The sequence below is a fragment of the Acyrthosiphon pisum genome, chromosome A3 (genome assembly GCF_005508785.2).
Source record: "Acyrthosiphon pisum isolate AL4f chromosome A3, pea_aphid_22Mar2018_4r6ur, whole genome shotgun sequence".
In the NCBI taxonomy this organism is placed as follows: Eukaryota; Metazoa; Arthropoda; class Insecta; order Hemiptera; family Aphididae; genus Acyrthosiphon; species Acyrthosiphon pisum.
The window spans coordinates 33,646,127-33,666,774 of NC_042496.1; the positions used below are offsets into that span (position 1 = coordinate 33,646,127).

The window sequence follows — 20,648 nt, forward strand, 5'->3', positions numbered from 1 at the left end:
GCGAGAGAAGAGATCTGTTTTTTTTTTTTTGGTTTATTTATATCCGTATATGAGCGTTATGCCGTTATCCGTATATTATAGACTATAATTTATAGTCAATTATAGTTTTGCCCCTTCCTATTGACTTAAATGAAGCAACCTCCATTAACTTTAGTCAATATTTACCTACGTGGCTGAGTCCTCTACATGTATAAAAAATAATTTCAAGTGCAATATTGGTAAACTGCCATTTATTTCACGGCACTAAAAAAATAGGCAGTTTTATTAAGTTAATATATTTCTAATAACAATAAAATATGTAATGTATTTCCAGAAACGCCAATAACCGTAGTAGTCAAGGTGTATTTGTAAATAATAATAATAAAAAAAAAACAATAATATTAAGTTAGTAGGTATTACTGACAACATATTCCTATTATTGTTTGTTCAGTAACTTTACTATGCTTTTAGGCCGCAGCTACAGCAGCTGTAGACAATATTATTAAATTAAATAAATGGCTAAAACGACCATTCAAATATAAATGTATAAACCCATAAGCAGGGGCGGACTGGCCCAGGGTGCTATACACCAAGTAGCACCCCGGGCCCCCGTTTGTATTTATGATCCGGGCCCCCGATTACCACAGTCGGTATACGGTATAATACTGGTATAATACGGTATTATACAAAATAAAAATAAAATAACATATTTCAACATCTCTACAAATAAACAACATGTTATTCTTAATTTTTTTTTTATATTTACTTATAAAACTAAGGGCTCTTTCCTAATTTAGGTAGGTTTGAAAAAAAATTACGGGCCCCTAATTAATTTTGCACCCCGGGCCAAAAATAGCCAGTCCGCCCCTGCCCATAAGTATGTATCAAGTTCAAAATCAAAGCTATCGTACTGTACTACAGTGTATACAATATATTCATAGACGTTTAATACTTCTGTCTTGTATATAGTTGTAGATCATAGTTCATAATATATTAATATAATATTATTATAATATTAAATAATTATAAAATATATAATATTATAATATATAATGTATTATTATACGTATACGTATTATAGTATATACTATATTAGTACAATATTGTTTTATATAGGATTATGGCAGCTGGTTTGGCCTTCTTCATATTTGCCTAATATTATACTTACTGCTTCGCATAATATCAATTTTTGAGGCATTCAGAAATAGCCGCCATATCATACAATAGTCGGGTACAATATTGCAATATTATATTTAATACAGGTATGGTTGCACTGCGTTTTGGCTCTTGGTCTTCATCTAACCCTAATGGCCTACTATGCTTACTGTTTTGCATATCAATTTTTTCAGTGACGTGAACGATTCAACTTTTTATGTATTTGTGAAAGTAATGGAATATTTTGAATATTTCTACTTTAGGTAGTTTGTAATCGTGTATATTATGGATTAAAGTATACAGTGTACAGTGAAAATAGAAATCTTCAACTCAAAGGGTAAGATTAGTTGACCGTTTTCGAGATCTAAGTATCATTATTCATTTATAATGGTATCAACCTCTCAATTATTTTCAAATAGATAAGCTCAACTTTTAATTAAAATCTATTTGAAATTAGAGCGTAGACTTCGAGTATAGAATATGTCCAACAATAACTTTTGGGGTAATTTGGATTCGTATTCAAATTTGCAACAGCAACCAGTAAGTGTTGTTTGCTATTTTCATTTTTCATTGTTTGTTTTGACAAAATCTATTTACAATTTTGTCTTATAGGCCGAACCTTCACAACCAAATGATGAATGGAGCTGCAGTACAGATGATTGGAATTATATTGATCAGTCTTCAACTAATAAAAACACAAATCAACAGAAGTTTAATTCTACTTTAAATTCAGATTTAACTCAGAATAGATATTCTGTTCCAGACACTCATAATGGAACAACTTACTCTCTAGTTAATTCAAATAGGCCAACCTATAATTATAAAAATGGAATTGAAGATGAACAACATTCCTTTCCTGTTAATAATGGGTTCGAAAAACCTGAAAGTCAATTTGAACAAATAACTAATGTCCAAAATACATTTGTTAATCAAAATACTGATAATAAGAAGAGTGACAATATTAACGAAATTGAATATAATTTCTGGGCGGATGTTGAAAATAGTGAAATTCTTCCACCAGCATCTTTCCAGAATGAATCACTTCAACTTGCAATGAATAACTTACAAATAAGTAATGAGGTGAGCAAATTATAATTTATTATTCTAGCTTAACATTTAAAAAAAATATTTATAAATTATTAATAAAGTATAAATGCAATTTATCATATACTATTTTTGTAGTTTTTAAAACAGTACATTCCATAGCATCAATTACAAAAAAAGAAATCAATTATTATTAAGATTTCTGGTAAATTGCATTGAATATATATTTTATAATGTAGGCTTTTTTCATTTTCAGAATATATTATACCAAGTGCTTTTTCCCCAAGTTATATTTATGGCATCACCGTCTTAACCTATGCAATCGCCACACCCCAACTGGTTCTTGACTCCAGTATTTTAACAAAAAATTAACCAAATTGTTTTTAGATTATGATAGCACCAAATTATTAATGTGGCTAATTCATATTTCTATAAATAATTAAAAACAATTATCTTATATCAAAAGAAATTTGAATCATTTTTTATTGTTCATCAACATTTTATTAAGAACATCTCGTTTTGCTGGTTGTTAAGTGGTTATGTTTTAATAATTTAATTATATTGACTTGGTATTATATTAGAACCTACTGACCACTTAATTTATACCTAATTCATAAATTGTTATATAGATTAAATTGCTTCTTAAAACATTATGCCACAGCATGTTACTGTTTTATGAAATCAATTATTTTAATCATAATTGACTTAGTAAAACATACTTTATATAATTTTTTAGGTAATACACTCCAATGTATATGACAACAATGTAATACATAAAGACACTGAAATTACAAAAATGAATTCCATAGAAAATGATGATGGTATGTTTTTAATTAGTATTACATAAGTATAATAAAACATATGTTTATCAAGAATAATTATTAAAAATATAGAAACAAATTAATAAAAAAGAAAACAATTACATAAAAATGCTTAATTTTGAGCTACACAATGCAAACAAATTAAAAATTAAAGTTTCAAAATTGAATTTGGTGGTACCCAAGTGGTACCTAATTCAACTCATATAGTATGCGCCATAGGCGCACATTGGGTGTGAATTTAGGGGGTGCTGGAATAGTTTATGTTACACATGTCCATGGGGGGCTTTGTCCCCCACACGCCCCTTAATCCTAATACTATAACTAACTGCATTACATTAGCTTTAAATTTTTAATTAGAATGGGGTACCTAACTTTGATTTCGCGGGGTAACTTTGATACCCATATATTTTTATTCACCAGAGTACCATGATAATTAAATTTTTTTTTCATAAAATGGGGTTACTTTGATATCACATTAAGAAATATAGGTATCGAAATCTTAATAATATTTGTCATTCCAAATTTATTCAATTCAGCGTAGCCCGCAGATCAAATAAATATATTAGTAAAAATCAAGTAATAACCAAAGTTATAAATAGAAGATTTCGTACCCAACCGTAATCCCTAAGATAGTATAATTTTCTATAAAAATATCATTGCTGCATATTGACAAAAGCTGAAACGCTGAAATGTGCATTCACACAATACTGTTTTAATCGTGAATTCGTGAACAGTTATCACTAATTGGCATGGAAAAAAAAATTCCGAACCAATAAACCACAATAATTTAAAAATGATTTGTGAAATACTGAAATGAATTGGGGGTGCTAGTTTGAAACGTGGGGGTACTAAGCATCCCCAAGCACCCCCCTATGTGCGCCTATGGTATGCGGTCTATGATGGTTAACTGAATATATTGATTAACTAAAACGTATATATTACAATGTGTGTACATATTTTCATACAAAAATAATACAAACATACATACCATACAAAATAATCCGTCATCCTCTTTTGTTTCTTCGAGGCTTGAGATTTTTGAGCTACAGTGACACACTAGCTTTCTCTACAGAGAAGTAATACTTGTGTTGCATACAATTTTTTTTAGAGGATGAAGGATAACAGATTGTTACTGTTAAATGAATGACGGTTAATCGAGTTTCTACTGTATGTGGTCTACCGGTAAAATAATAAAATTTCTTTAAAATCTAATAGTATCATTCTACAAAAAAAAAATATTAAAAAGTTGACATCCCATCATTTGCCCCTCTAGCTATGTACAAATTCATCTTACCTCCACACATAATACATAATTAGCCATTAAATATATTCATTGTTTGCCAAAACATTTTTATTAAATAAAAATTGGTGGTAGTTTCTAATGAATCATCACTACTTATGATTAAATAAAAATGTTTTGTCAACATAATATTAAGTGTGTGACCGCATGAGTGCCAAAATAATATGTAGAATAAAGTATAATGTCGCGCAACAATAAATGTATTGAGCATCTGAGACCTAGTCTATAGGAACTTTTATGAAAAGTTGAAGCATTGTTATCGAAAGTCATAAAGTATAGGGTCATGAAGATAAAGTGTTAATTAAAGAAAGAAATTAAACTGTATCTAATATCTATTAAAGATAACCATAAAGCCGTGTAAAAACTGGCCGGCTGCAGGTAGACTATATCCTATAGCAGATATTAACGGCCAGTAGAACACGTATAAATATAAGAATTTAAATTTGTCCATTTCATAATTTATGTTATTTCTATTCTTGGGTATAACATGATTGGGTCTACATGGTTGACATTTTAATTAGGTATTTAAAAAAAATAAATAAGATTGATATGGAATATGGATAATGAGTTCTTTGTTTTAAAATATCACCTTGTATACTTATCAATATTATTATTAATGTTATTATTAGTTGCATACTATAAATACTTATATTAATTTATTTTATTATATGATTTTCATTATTTAAATTTGGTTTATGTTAAAAGTTTTTATTTGAATTTTTTAGATATACCACCAGTTGGACTTCGTCGATTAGTTACTGGGCAAACAAAATCATTTGAAGATTATTCCAATCCTGAACCATGCGGTCCACAACCATTTGATGTCCGAACAGTACTTGGTCAATTAAGTGATGATGATATTCCTGTTAAACGACAAGTCACACGTCCCCAAATTGGAGCTAGACCTATAGATAATAACTCAAATTTTCAAAGTATTGATAACAATTCAATTACTTTAAAAAGGCTTCCGTCATTAGAACAATATCAAAATCAGTTTGAAGGTCATTCTCGACAAGTTATACATAGGGACGTTGAAGATTTTGTTAACCAAGCTAATGATAGTCAAAAACTGGATGACTCAGCCAGAAATATTTCTGATATTGATAGTTTTATATCAACTAGAAATGAATCAAAATCAGAAATAAAAGAACCTACTACAGTTATAAAGAAAAGTTGCCCGAAAAATGATCGTGATGAACGAACTGGACCAGATGGCTATATGAATGAATCAAGCCCATACTTAAGATCAACCACTCAAAACCAAATAAAACCTATAGTAGATTCCCAACAAGATAATAGTTTAAAATTGACAAATTCTACTCAATCAGAAAACAATGAAAAGTTTCAAGTTTATGACAGAAATGAAAAGCGAGTAGAGAAAAAGCATTCACCTCCTCCGCCTGAGTTTTGTAGAATGGTTGAAGGTAATATTGGAGAAGATTCTGTTCAAAAGTTGAACAGGGTGCCAAAAACTAACCAGAAAAATGATGAACGACAGCGACGACATTCAATTGATTCAGATTCATCAGTTCCATTAACTAATCCTGTGTCAGAAGAAGGTCTTAAGATTATCCGAAGAGGACCCCAACAAAAAAAATACAATAAAAATCTAGAGCATTATCACAATCGTGATCGAAGACATTATCGTCATCCTAGAGAGTAAGTAGAAACATTGTTATTATCATCTCTCATATAATTCTAATAATTTAAAAACATCGCTGTTAATTTATTACTTATAAATTATATTAAAAAAAAAAAATTTTGTAATATGAATAGTTAACAAAATATTTTTTATATTAATAGAAGCGAAGAAGATTATTTTTATGAAGAGGAGGAAGAAAATGCTTCATTAAGTCCTGAAATAGAACCTGAATATCGATCACACCGCTCACGAAATCATCCACCCAAGCGATACAGACAAAGAATCCCTAATGAAAAGTATCTAATGTTTTTGATTTTAATTATAAATATTAAGTGAATTTTGTTTGTTCATGAATATTTTTTAATTTGCAACTAACCAATTTCACCCTATCTTTTAAATATTTTAATACTCACATACCAAATTGTGGCATGTTTTTGTCCTGCTTTGCACAGCTACGACCACTCGGACACAGAATACCAAAGTGAATATGATGAATATGACAGGCGAAGGCGATATAGGTAAACATTTTAACTAAATTAAATTAATCAGAAATTATATTAAATTATATATTCATCATTTAAGTAAAATGTGTTTTCAAAAATGTTGTTGAAAAAAATTTATAGTTTTATGTATTGTAAGCTCTGTTTGAAGATTATTTTATTTTAGAATATAACTAAAGGTAATAAATACATTTCATCATGTAATAAGATATTTTCTCAATACATTTATTTGAATATAATTACTTAATAGTACATGTACTGTATACATTTTTGACTATCTTAATATTCTATATTTATGTATATTAAATAATAAGTATAATTGTTTTTAAGAGGCCGTCACACCCGCATGTGTTGTCTCCGTTTTACAAATGTACAACATTGCAAAAAATTTTTTTTGCACCATATTTGTTAATATATATATATATATATATATTTTAATAGCACTATCCAGTATCTAATAATTTTTTATAAGTAAATAAAAAAACAAAAATAAAATGTTTAAAAGCAAATAACTTTTATTGTATTTATGTTATCTAAAATATAAGAACACTGTTGCATAGATAATTTTCTACCCTATATGTTCAGAAACTTTGGAGCCACTACTACAAACACAGAAAGATAAAAGTTGTTTCGCGCAAAACAGTTTTTGCTATGTTGTACATTTGTTATTTGTAAGACAGAGACAACATATGCGTGTGTGACGTCCTCTTAAACTATTATTTTACTATTTTTTTTAGGTCTTTGTATAGGTAGATGGAAATTTTTTCTGCACCAAATTGCTTATTTATGTAAATTAATTGTTTTGGTATCAATGTTTAATGTTTATATTGTGCAATGAGTGATTGTTTGATTTTGTTACATATTAAAATACCTTTAATTTTGGAGTGGATTTTTATTTAAAACTGATTATGATAATATTAATAACAGTTTTAAAAATATGCTAATTATTAATTTTCTATCCTGAACTATGATATCATATAGTTCCGTTTTTATAATTATGTATATATTTTTCCAAAAATGTCTTAAGGCTAGCTAAAAACTATAAATTTAAAATCTAACTCAGATTGTATTTATAAATGTCAGTTTCTTTTCCTAATTAGTTTTATACTTTAAAAAATACCAATTATACTATGGTCTTTAAAGGATTATATAACATTAAATTATTGTCATCAAATTCTGGTTTAGACCTTAGTACTTACTTTTTATAAAATAGTTAATTTTAATATAAAATTTCCAGGAGTCCAGAATCTGATCGATATAGAAGACCTCCCAGAAGTTATCGTGACAGAAGATACCAAGATGAAATAAGGTATTATTTAATGACTGGATAACATTTTTTATATATTTTTTATACATTTATTAATATTTCTTTTTAGTGGTCAGTATTATAGAAGAGAAGATTATCGTAACAGACCTTCAAGTAGAACAGATTCAGATTATCATAGAAGATATTCACCTGTACCATTTCAAGATTATTCAGCTCATATTGAAATGCTCGATCCATTAGAAAGTATGTTACAGTAATGCTATAATGCTGTTTTATATAATATAATATAATATAATATAATATAATATACTCATTCATTGTTTATACATATTGTTATTTTAGGGAGAAGTTTCCTTTTAAAATTCAGAGAAAATAATCCTAAAGCATATACTGAATGGTACACAAATTATAAAGCTAAAGTTGAAATGCAAAAGTTAATATCAAGGACTAAAAATGGTTCAGAATGTAGTACACCAGTATCAAATACTTCACATGATGTGTAAGTTTTCAATTAAATATTACTTTAGTATGAATATAATATTATAATATAAAATATTTTTTTGTATGTTTAGAGGATCTTTAAATCATATGGCTAGACTTGAAAAAGAAAATCATCGAACTACTCCTCCAAGATATCAAAAGTATCATGTTAATGGTAATTTAATATAAACTAAACTTTTATTATACATTGAATCTGAAGTTTAATTTTAACTAAACTTATATGAATAATGTATTATTTAAATACTTAACGTTTACTAGTGCCCACAAAGGGTAATGATTCTTTACCTTTTATGTGTGCCAAGTACAAGAAATGTCCACCAGTTATTAGAATTAAATGTTTTTTCAGCAAAAATGAATATGGGATTTGGAAAATTATATGTGTTGGACTCCTCGAAAGCAACTATAGATGTTTTTAAAGCAATGCCAGAATCGGATGACCTTGATACAGCAGAACTGTTCAGATTTCCCACTCCTTTCGTTTTGTTAGTATAAAACAATGTTTTATCAACCATCAATAAAATGTATTATTTAATAAATTGCTAATAGCTATAATTATTTATAGGGGTAAGACACATAAAAATGCTGTAGCTCAGTATTTGAATAAACTAGCAGATGAGGCAACAAATAATTCAGAGCGGCTCTTGTATGAGTTAATTTGTATGATAACTAAGCGTAATGGAGTAAGTAAAAGTATAATTTGAATAATCAAAAGTATCAGTGTACATAATGTATTTTTTTTAATAGATTGTTGATGGAACTGATGTATCAGAACTTTTAATGGACAATGTGGCTAAATTCCCAGTTGACTGTATATTATTTGATAATATGAGCTTAAAAGATTCCAAGGGAATGTCAGTCAAACCATTAAATAATTTCAGAGAATTGCTTTTACAAGGCAATAAGTCTGAAGCTTTAGGTAAGTGCATATTTTATTAATTGAGTAACAACGATGGGTTATAAGAAATAAATAAACATAATTACATTTATTCTTGTTAAATTCAATTTTAAAACAGAATAATGGCTTTATACTTAGTCTAGACATAAATAATATCAGTACCATGTAGTAGAGGTAAATTTTGACTCTTAAATGTCACAACACTATAAATGTGCTATAATTAGTAGCATGTACAGCTAATCATAGCAACCATTGTAGTATACTTAGTAACAATGCAGTTTGAAGATAATTATATTCGCATCGCCATAATCTGTTTGTCTAAGTCAGACAAATCCACGTCACCATTTTCGGTCTCTTGTGAGCGCTTAAAATGAGTGAACGTTTTGTTTATTATACTATAAAACATAGGTTCTTAACCGGGGGTCCGTAGATGGTTACTCAGGGGTCTACAGGATGGCATGGCAGTGAGTGTTTTTAGATAATCCAAAAATAAATTTGTTTTGATAGCGTTTTTAAGATAACAATAATAATGTCTTACCCACATTCTGCCACTAAACCACAAGGTAAAGCAACAATATAAAACTTTGATTACGATAATTTTATATGTCATATAAAGTTTTCGTAATCGTAATATTTGGGCAAACCCATGGCAATTGGCAATACGATCTAACGAGCATTATTTTTAATTGAACACAGAAAGCAATCATTTCAGTTGACCAGTCCCGACCATTGTTATATTTTATTTTCAAATCAATTACCGAACGCGATGGTATTTATTTATTTATTTATTTGTATATTTTTTTATTTTGGTGTGGTTGGGGGGAGGGAGCTGTGATTATACTTTATACTTCAAAGGGGTCCATGGCCCAGAAAAGGTTGAGAATCTACGCTATAAAACGTTATCATAGTATGGGTGATGTTGTTGATCATCCTTGTTCTGTTCGAACAAAAATGGCAGTTTGTTTGAGAATCAATCATAACCCCATACGAAAACAGAAAATTGTTGCTCGAAAGATGAAAATCAACTCACGATCGGTCTCTTGCAAATCAAATCATGACTTAGGTGTGTGCGTAAATAAAAAAATGTACAAGCCGTCCGTTGACGGACCAATTAAAGGTAATTAGACACGAGAGATCAAAAAAGCTGCTACGCTTATACAGTTGAAAACAATTTACCGTAGAGAAAAAATATAACATGCCAAATAAGGGTATATGCTAGGTCGTCGTTAGAAGTTTCATGCCTTCAACGTGGCTACCATCCTGCCCATGTAATGGGCAGGTGGGGTGTGTCATGGCATAGTGTTACACAGATCTATTTCTGTGAGAAAAGGGTTAAAACTGGAGCATTAATCTATTTTGTAGCTCCCGACTATGAGACAACTGTCTTAGACCCCTTAGACCCTAAGTAAAGCCTCTTAATAATACATTGTTTGAATGAATCAATTGGGTATTCCAACAGGATTTGGTACCTGGCCATAAGGCAAAAACAACACAAGAGTAGCTTGAAAACAATGTTCCTCATAATTGGCCCTCCGCAAGTCCGGACTTGAACCTGCTTGATTATGGGCTATGAAGTATTTTATAGGAGAGTGTGTAAAAAACGACACACACATTTGGAGTTGCTCAAACGTAACAAGTAAAGTAAAGGCAGGAGCAGAAATTCCATTGGAGACGATTCGTATATATATTGTTTAACAGTAGTTGGAACGTTTAGTTTGTTGAAAACGAAGGGGGTCATTTTGAATAAATTATATAATATAGTTTGAATTGTAATTAATTATACTATTCAAATATATTTATAGAATTTTTGTATGATGTGTTGTTCTTGAGTAATATACATTTGAAGTACTGACAGTATTTATGTCTAAGCTAAGTGTATTAAAAGTATTTAATTAATTAGCATGGGCAGGGGCATTTTATTTTAATTTTATTTCAATTTATCTAAGTGATATTAAAATTATCAAGTCTAGAATGAAAATAAATAACACTTATTTATCAAATTCAAGAATCAGGAAAAAAATTTAAGTATGTATGAGTGTTAAGACAGTTCAGATTTCATGTCAATTAATATTAACTATTCTACATTTTTAAATAATAACTAGTTCTTTACATACATTTTTATTTGAATAGAGTTTTTTTATTTGAACAAAATAAATTAAATTAAATGTATTGAAAACTAGTACATTAATCATTCTAATCTTCTCTCTTCACTATATTTACTGTATATTAATTAATATTTTAATTTTTCAAATGTATACTAATTTTTTACTGTCTCAGAACCACATGTAAAATAGTTGATTTATATTATTATTGTTTATTAATTATTATTGTATATTATATTTTTTATAGAATTTGCTGTATTACATCAAGACTGGGGATTTGCATTTATATTAGCATTATATATGGACTCAAAGACATTGAATTATGTTAGATCTAAATATTTTCAAACAATTCCACAAAATGACACTTTACAAACATTCTTCCAACTTAGTAGTGGCAATATACCATCATGCACAACTGTAAGTAATTTTAAATTGTAGCTTGAATGTAGAAAAAAATAATTAATTTAATATTAAATTGAAACGTAAAAATATTTCAACATTTAAATTGTATTTATTTTTAATTAAAAAAAGGGTTGTCCATCAGTAAATGAGACAAATTAAAGAATCTTAGGAATTTTTTTTTCCTTTCAAACAAATGAAATAATATTAAAAACAGACATTCATTTAGATTAGTAAGTATCTATTTTGAGTGGTTAGTACTGGTCTATTAATTTAAAATATCTCCCAGCAATCTGTAAAAAGCTATGACAGACAGGATAAATTCTTAAATATATTCAAAGAATAATGACTCAACTTATTTATTTTTGGGGATTGGGTACTTATATTTGTAATTTCTGTCTTCCATGCAGTGGCGTATTTAGGGGGGGTGGCCCCCTAGGCCAGGGCCCATAGTGAAATTGCAGGTTCAATCAAACCATTGCACTGTTTACAGTTTTTCACCATGATTAAGTTAGCCGGTTGATTAAAATAGTTTTTGAGGAATCAACAAGGAAATGTTATATTGTCAGTACTTGCTTTGATGACTTATTGACTTTGGTGTTAAATTCATAGTAAGATAACATCAAAATATATAAATGACACTGTCGTTATTTTTAAAAAAAAGAACCAAAAAATTAATTTTACATAGGAATTATAAAATTAAATTGCGCAATTTATATTTTTACTGTATATATTTAAATGTCATAATTATAACCACCCTAAAAAATGTATAATTATGGCCATGTTAGTCGTTCTATGCTTGTCTAGTGATGACTGATAAATCGGCCCATAGTGAATATAATTCCTATATACGCCACTGCTTCCATGTGTATCATAGTAAAAACAACCCATTTTGAGTCTGTATGATTGATATAGTGAAGCAATAAATATTATAAAAATAAATTTGAAATCAGCGTAAACTGTATATAAGATTGATTAAGGAAAATTGTTCGATTTTAATTTTAGTTATCTTTTAAATAATAAAGTACATTTTCAAATTGTATTTTAAAAAACTTGAAAATGTACTTAATTATTTGTGTGACTGAAATTCAAGAAAGTTGTCGATAGATCTTCTGTACACTTCTTGCTGAATTAATATCTATTTTTTTTTATATTTACTCCGGTAGCTCTACATTGATGTTATAGATTGCCAGATTGAATGATGCTGTTTAAATATTTCTTTACTTCGCCTATAAAATATTTCTCCATTTCTTATTGGTTGTCATTACATATATATTCATATTTATCATTAAAAAGTAAAAACATCAACCAGTCAAAAATGGATAATTATGACATGACCGAGGGTGAAGAAGATGCTTCGACTTAATGATTACATGTTTTAAGTGATTATACTTAATTTTTTTTGTCATGGCATTTAGAAAAAGACATAAAATATCGATATTGTTACCCAATCCCCTTAATATCAAATGTAAAATTATTCAAAGTTCCAAAACAGACATAACAATAGACGTGAACATATTAAAAGTGTATACATTTATACTGTTGCCACCAAGAGACCGCTACTGGGTGGCGACCAAAACTCGGCCGATCTCGCGCATTTCCACTAAATCTGCCCATACGCTGGTCGCTGCTACCGTCACTGCAGCCGCCACCGTTGTTGCTATAACTATATAGTAGAGTGGGAGAACTTTGGGTACGAGATTGCGGAGCTCGGTCATTTGGATGCGCTAACGAGTAGCGCTCTCTCGGTGGCGGCAGTATAGAATATACTTTATAATATTAAAATATTTATATAAAAAAAAAAATGTGAAATATACACGTATAACACATTATTATTACAGCTATTTTTATTTTTTTTAAAGTGTTGTACTGATAATAGCTGGGGAGATTGGAGAGAACATTTAGCGATGATTTTGAGTAATCAACAAGTCAATATAAATAATGCTCGAAATGCCACCATTCAACTTGGAGACACTTTAAGTTTGTGCATTTAATTTTCTAAAAAATGACATTATTTAATTTTGCTTCACTGTTACTTTTTAGATGCTAAAGGTGATGTGTTCGGTGCTCATTTTTGTTATTTGGCTATACAGATACCATTAGAATCAATTGGATTATCTTCTAAGTTTACTCTTTTGGGTACATCTTCTGATCAAGTATTCAATACTATGGCTACAAATCGTGCCATATTATTAACCAGTGCTTATGAGTTTTCTATGCGATTAAATCTGAGCCATTTTCAAATTCCTAGTCTTTTGGTAATTTTAAATATTGTAGATTATTTGCATAATTATTTTTATATTTATACAGAAAGCTTATAGTTTAAATTACTCTTAGCCTTATAAATATTTGCTGGCCATTCGTTTGGCTGAGTATGGAGAGTGTGAAAATGCTTTACATCATTTGGAAGCTATCGCAACACAGTTGATATCATCACCTGAACTGGTGAATTTGGGATTTGTTGCCAATGTTGTGGAATTAAGTACAGATTTGCATTACACACAAGTATCAAATAATAATTTATCTGGATGTATTGATGCATTGGATTGGTTAGAAGAATTAAAACGTATTTTGACAAGCACTCAAAATGTAAGTGAAAAATAATAAAATATTGTATGTATATTTTAATTATATTTATGAATAATTTATAAACTTTTTAGAATTATAACTCTGTAGAACACATATCACCAATACAACAAATAGACAATTATCAATCACATCAAACTGAATATTCTGTTGTACCTAATGAACAACAAACTGTAAGATTTAAAGTAATTTGAATTTTAAGAAATTATCTTAATATGAATATATAGGTTCCAGATTCAAGTATAGATTATTCTATTAATTATCAAGCTCCTCTTATTCAAGCACCACCTATTCAAGCACCGCCTATTCAAGTACCACCTATTCAAGCACCGACTATTCAAGCTCCAACTTTTCAAGCGCCACCTATTCAAGCACCCTTACAAATTGTCCAACAACCTTCTACTTCAGTGAACCCTTATTGGCAGCCAAATGTCGTTTCACAATCAACTGAACTTCCACTGCCACCTCAAAATGGTAAATTTTAAATTTGTAACTAATATACTTTACATTTTAAACTACAAATTAAATTAGTTGTAATTTTTTTTTATTGAATATTTTACTATATAATGTTCTTATAGTTGTATTCTTTAAATTCTATTTCTTAAAATAGTACAATTATTACAAAAAAATATATACATTTTTTTTTTTAATAAAATTCACTATATTTTCTTATTTACAATTTTAAACGTATAATAACGTATAACAATAATGCTTATATTTGTTTTAATAAAAAAAGTCAATAAATATATCAAACATTCATGTTTTTAACAGTAAATATTTTATAAATTTGTAGAAAATATTATGGTTTATACAATATATAGAAACAATTAGATTAATGCTAGGAAATTTGTCAAATTAGAAAATAAATGGTGTAATTAAGAGTAAATCGGTGGTTAATTTAAACTATATGTATATATTATTTTATGCCTTATTAAACTGTTGGTTTCCATTCTAAAATATGTGTGCACATTATAATTAACCTTGTCAGTTGTCACTTGGTTACTTCGCTGGTTATTCAAAAAAAAAAAATTGAACTCTTCCCTAATCAAACAAAAATGTTTGCTGCAATTAAATCACAAATTATTGTTATTAAATTATAAAATTTGTTAGTAATTTAAAAAAAAAATACTTATAGTGTTTTGAACTAGTTAATAACTTTGAATATCTATTTCTGTCTTCCAAAAACATTTTTTGAAAATAACGAGTTCTTGAATAAAAAAAGAGCCTTCAAGAGGATATAAATGATTTATTTCTTGGAGATGCGCGATGCATGCAGTGAAAACCTAAAATATTATTCTTTACAAAATTAGGTTCATACATAATGTAGAAAATTCTGCAGTAAGTTATTATTTAGTTGATTAGAGGAAAAATTATATAATATTCTATGGTTAGTATTTAGATTGAGTTCAGTGAATGTAATAAAAATCCAGACGGGATACCGAGACCAAATTTTGAGAACTTGTCTTCCTTCGTTCACCTCGACACAGGAAAGTGGTTTATTATTATAAATTGTATTCCAAAAACAACACTTATGAGCTTAGCTCACTTAATACAGCTAACTTTTTTTTTTTTTTGTAGTTCTTATGTTTCTTTTTACGTTTTGGGAAAGAATTGATACATTTGCCTTGTTGATAATATTTTGTACTCTATGTAACTTGAGGTTATTTTATAGCCAACAAAATCTTTGCTTTGCTTAGGATGTAAACAGTAATATACCTACTTATTTCAATATCTACATAGATTGTTTATAAAATAATTAATTAACTTTATCAATCATAAACAATTTATAAACAAATAGTAATCTTAAATGACAAAAATATTACAGTAGAAATGATTCAAGAAATATTGTAAAAATAATTTTCATTTGTTAATTAAAAAATAAATAATAATTTTTTTATAATATAAAATTAAAGTATTTAATAATTGAATGAATGTACTGTCAAATCGGGGTGATTCAAAAATCTTAGGATTTTCTTGCCCTCTGAAATGTTTAAAAGTTTTTATTGAGGTATTTACCTTGAAAATCAGATGTATTTTTATATCTCTGAAGATTCTAGTTATTGAGACTATTGTATAGGTATATTATATTATGTGCACAGTAAATACAAATAGTCATTTAAAAAGTAAAAAAATTTTTTTTTTAATTTCCTTATACAAATCATAATAATTCTTGAATTACCTGCTACTATGAATATCGAACCAATGAAAACTAAAAATAGATACATTTCATTGTTGCCGTATCGCTTTATCTGGTTTAAAGAAATATTCAGACTAATATGCTGTATTATTTTACACATTAACTAGTTGGTTTATCAACTTGTAGTAATTGTTTGGTTATAGTATAGTGGATCAATTAAAAAAAATATTGATGTTGAATTCACAGTTAAATAATATTGTAGATTAATGTTAGTATTTTACTATGTTAGAAACTTTAAAGTCACAGATTATATATTATTATATATGAATTGAATATTAATGGGTGAAGTGACGTGTGTTACTAAAAAAACATATTATAATCATTTATTACGTTTAGTTTAGAAAATAATTGAACAGTAAAATTTGTTCACTTACTTTTTATACTAAAATATAATGTATTTATTGTGATTTCAGAAGAATTTAAAGCGATAGGTTAATAGAATCTGTACTACACATAAGGAAATTCTTATGGGACCTAGCATTATAGAAATATATGCAATGTATGTAATTACAATAATTAAGACATTTGTATTTTTCTAGAATATTCACAATACTATGATCCTACATCTATGATAATGACCACTGGAGAAATAGCTAGTCATAATAATCCAAATGAAATGACTTCGGAAATATCAACCATTGCTCCAGATCTTACTTTAATGGCTGAACCAGAAAACACGATATCAACAGAACCAAAATTTGGATTTTTCGACCGTCAAATGGCTGAACTGGAACCTAAAGTATGTTAATATATTGGCGAGGTTCATATAAAATTAATAATCATAAAAACATTTACATTTATTTGCTGACAGGTTGGTACAGTTGAAAAAAAATCGCCAAAAAAAAATCATTTAGAGGATAAACGCCAGCAAAAAGAAAAGAATTCCTGGCTCGGAGGGTTAACTAAATTTTGGAAGCCTTCAAATAATATAGACGTATTTAACATTACAAATTTATAATTCTTTTATCTAGACACCATAAGAATATTAAATTGTTTGTTTAGTCTATTGGGCAAAATTTTGGTGCCGAAGAACCAGTTCAACAAGCTGCCCCTCCTTTGGATTCAGAATTACAATTCAATCCGGTGGCTAATAGTTCGCCTGCTAATCAAAATCAAAACCAATTTAAAATTCAAAGAAAGCGAGGTACTTATAAATTAAATTGTGAGCTGCAGACTGCTCATGAAATGTTTCATCATTTCATTATTATGAACAAAAAAAGGAACTTAATCATTTAATTAACTTTAATGTAATCTCTCATTGTTTCAGGTGTAAAGGATATGTATGTAAATGTAATGAGCAACAGTACACCATCGGAAAATATATTATCTCCAGATCCAATATTCCAGACAAATCAAACGCCTACTACTATTTATAATCCATCTCAATAATAAATATACATATAATTTATTTATTTGTATTTTAATTCAAGGTCACAGTAAATTATATTTATAATAATAATGAAATATAAAACATTTATTTCTACAGTTTTTATTCTATTAATTAAAAATATCAGGAAATTTAATTTTCTATAGCTTTGTTTTTAATTTGTCTACAGTATTTGTATGTATTTTTTTCTAAATTCTTATTTATTCCAATTATAATTGTTGACCCAAATTGAATTTTTGTAAATTTTACTTAGAACTTCAAAAGTTTATCAGCTATTATACATTTACATAATATTTGATGGATTTGTATTATGGGTCTTTAAATTTATGTTAGTGTATTATTATATTTCACAGAATATTATATGTATCAACTATATTATTATAATTTTTGTAAATCAATTATTTGTTATTTTAGTTTTAGTGTTATACATTTTTATTTTGTTGGTTGGGATGTGAATGTAAATGTATATTTGCATGTATTATACAAAATTTTTGTTTATATGTTAAGGGATTTGATAGAATAATAAATATTAATTAATATTTTATTGTTTTATTTAGGTATAATTGTTGATTCATATCTTATAGTAATTAAGAATAATAAATATACAAAGTACAACCGAAACACTTGATTACCTACTGAATTTGAAAATATATACCTTATGTTAATTATTAATAAATATAATCTGCGACATATTTTATTAGTTAGTAAACAAGGTTCAGTAATTATTATTTAATGAATACATTAAAAATATTGCTAATTACCACAATGGCAATTTATTAAAGTCTCAATGGCGATTATGAATAAAAAGAAACTGGATTACAATTTATTATTGTATGTTTGAATGTGTTACGAGAAAATTAATTGATAACACAAAGGGGAGAGTGTTGTACCTTGGACCGCATGTACCTTGGTCTTATGCTTATTTCTGCCTTTGTAATTGGCAAAGAATTAATTCATGGATGGAAATATAGGCACTAGTTCTACGACATTGAAATATATCCACAGTTAGAACAATAAAATCACTAATGAATTTATAATAAAAAAATTTAAATAAGCCTATCAAAATAATAAATTTTGGTTTTTTTAAATTGTATTTTCAACATATAAATTTGTGATAGAAGTTCTTAGGGTTAGTGCCATTTTACGTTAAATATCGAATAGAATTTAATGGTGCAGTCAATTAAGACAAAAAATTAGTATTAAGGACCAAAAAATTACATTCTTTCCAAATTTGTATGCATGTACCTTGGACAAAATCATGAATTTTAAGGTTTAAAAAATTGAACAATATTTTTTATCATCTACCTAAGATTAAGTGGTTATATTTTATCTATATACTGAATCAGTTAGGTAATTTATAATTTTTTAAGTAATATATTTAAATTTTTTTTTATATTTCCATGTATATTTCAATGCAAATTCCAAGGTACATTACACGTTGTACCTTGGACCATTATTTAATTTTTTAAAAATAAAATTTTCTCAGAAGGCAGTTGATTTAGGATTTGGAAAAAAAAATACTCATGTATAGATTTATTATATCTACAATATTTGTAATATTATGCATTAACGTGAAATATTAACAATTAGAACTGTTAGGGTAGGTACATTTAATAAAAATGGTCCCAAGGTACAACACTCTTCCGTACATATAATACTATGTTATTATATTATATTATATTATATTATTACATATTATATTCCGAGTTTTTGTTAATGTAATTTTAGATATTTCTTAAATATATATAAAAAATAGATTTCTGATATACCCTGCTTGTTCAAGAAATTACCTACTCAGTACCTACTCTTTAATATTAAAATATTGTAAATCGTAAAAGAATCTGTCGGATTGAGGAGTACTAAGCCCCCCCCCCCCCAAGTCAAAAGTTGAAATTGCGTCTATGCACGTAAAGAAGAACTTTATCTGTGCAACAGCGTACTCTTTTTTTTTTTTTTTTAATATTACTATCCAATCATTTTTATAGGAAAATGAAAAAAAAACCAAACGTTTAAAAGCAAATAAATTTTATTGCATATTTATATTATATTCGATATATTATAAGATTTAATTTTGTAGTAATAATAATACATTAATATTTAATAACAGATAAATATAAATATATACGTTGAGTACTTTGCTTCACATAAGGTAACCCTGGTCCGGAGTGATCCCTAGTAATAATATCACACCGAGGTCGAGTGTTCGAGATCTCGTAAATATAATCAGAACGGCACCAAGGTGGTTTACAGTGGTGGATCCAGGTCTTAATTTTTTTTTTCTTGGGTGGCGGGACAAATGTCCTCTTTGCTCCCCTCTGGATCCGTCACTGGTAGTGTACGAAGCAATAGATGTAGAAGAGACGTTACTAGGTATATATAATATAAATATTTTAATGTTACGCGTGCCCCCAACATTTTTTTCGCGTACCATGGATTTACCATCTTTGCTATACATCCATTAAGTAGGTAAGTCACTGTGACACTGTAATGGATGTGTTAATGAATTATTGTAATTGAAAAACTATTCTGGTTGGAGAAAGTCTTTATTTAAATTAACTTTTTTCCGCTGAACTAATAATAATACTTTTAATACAATTGTGTTAATATTACCAAGTTACCGATGAGTGTTATTATTAGGTATTTATTATACTAGAAATTACAAATAAACAAATTAACATTAAGTACTCAACGGAGTATAGAAAGTTCATAACAATTATTTTACAGCATGGATCTATAGTGAGGTAAACACTTCGGTAGATTGTGGTGTTTACGCTCACCGTATCTATTACCCACCGCGGAACGATATCTGAGTCCGTGACACTGCTTTTACAAGACTTCGCACGTCCCCCCTTCCTCTGCAATGTGGAGGTTAC

The 20,648-nt window shown here is 28.0% G+C and overlaps 1 protein-coding gene across 2 annotated transcripts; it reads left to right on the forward strand.

The window, feature by feature from the left end:
• Positions 1–1,300: 1,300 nt before the first annotated feature.
• Positions 1,301–17,834, forward strand: LOC100166129 (protein transport protein Sec16B). Of its 2 annotated transcripts, XM_003241153.4 has the most exons (24): positions 1,301–1,471; positions 1,592–1,674; positions 1,747–2,214; positions 2,915–2,999; positions 5,025–5,958; positions 6,103–6,237; positions 6,394–6,459; positions 7,679–7,750; positions 7,818–7,951; positions 8,051–8,207; positions 8,281–8,363; positions 8,556–8,691; positions 8,772–8,889; positions 8,954–9,125; positions 11,454–11,623; positions 13,468–13,585; positions 13,649–13,863; positions 13,943–14,194; positions 14,266–14,364; positions 14,419–14,665; positions 16,928–17,127; positions 17,200–17,322; positions 17,391–17,532; positions 17,656–17,834. In XM_003241153.4, the coding sequence occupies exons 2-24, from the start codon at positions 1,615–1,617 to the stop codon at positions 17,775–17,777; spliced, it is 4,308 nt and encodes a 1,435-aa protein (XP_003241201.1). In that variant the 5' UTR covers positions 1,301–1,471; positions 1,592–1,614; the 3' UTR covers positions 17,778–17,834. The 2 variants fall into 2 exon arrangements, with proteins under 2 accessions (XP_003241201.1, XP_029347556.1); XM_029491696.1 differs by lacking the exon at positions 6,394–6,459.
• Positions 17,835–20,648: the final 2,814 nt, after the last annotated feature.

Bases quoted from the DNA above. Each gene is read 5' to 3' on its own strand.
- LOC100166129 (XM_003241153.4), top strand. From the start codon at position 1,615: ATGTCCAACAATAACTTTTGGGGTAATTTGGATTCGTATTCAAATTTG. The intron at 1,675-1,746 runs GTAAGTGTTGTT...TTTGTCTTATAG, and splicing joins CAAATTTGCAACAGCAACCA to GCCGAACCTTCACAACCAAA. The intron at 7,952-8,050 runs GTATGTTACAGT...TTGTTATTTTAG, and splicing joins AATGCTCGATCCATTAGAAA to GGAGAAGTTTCCTTTTAAAA.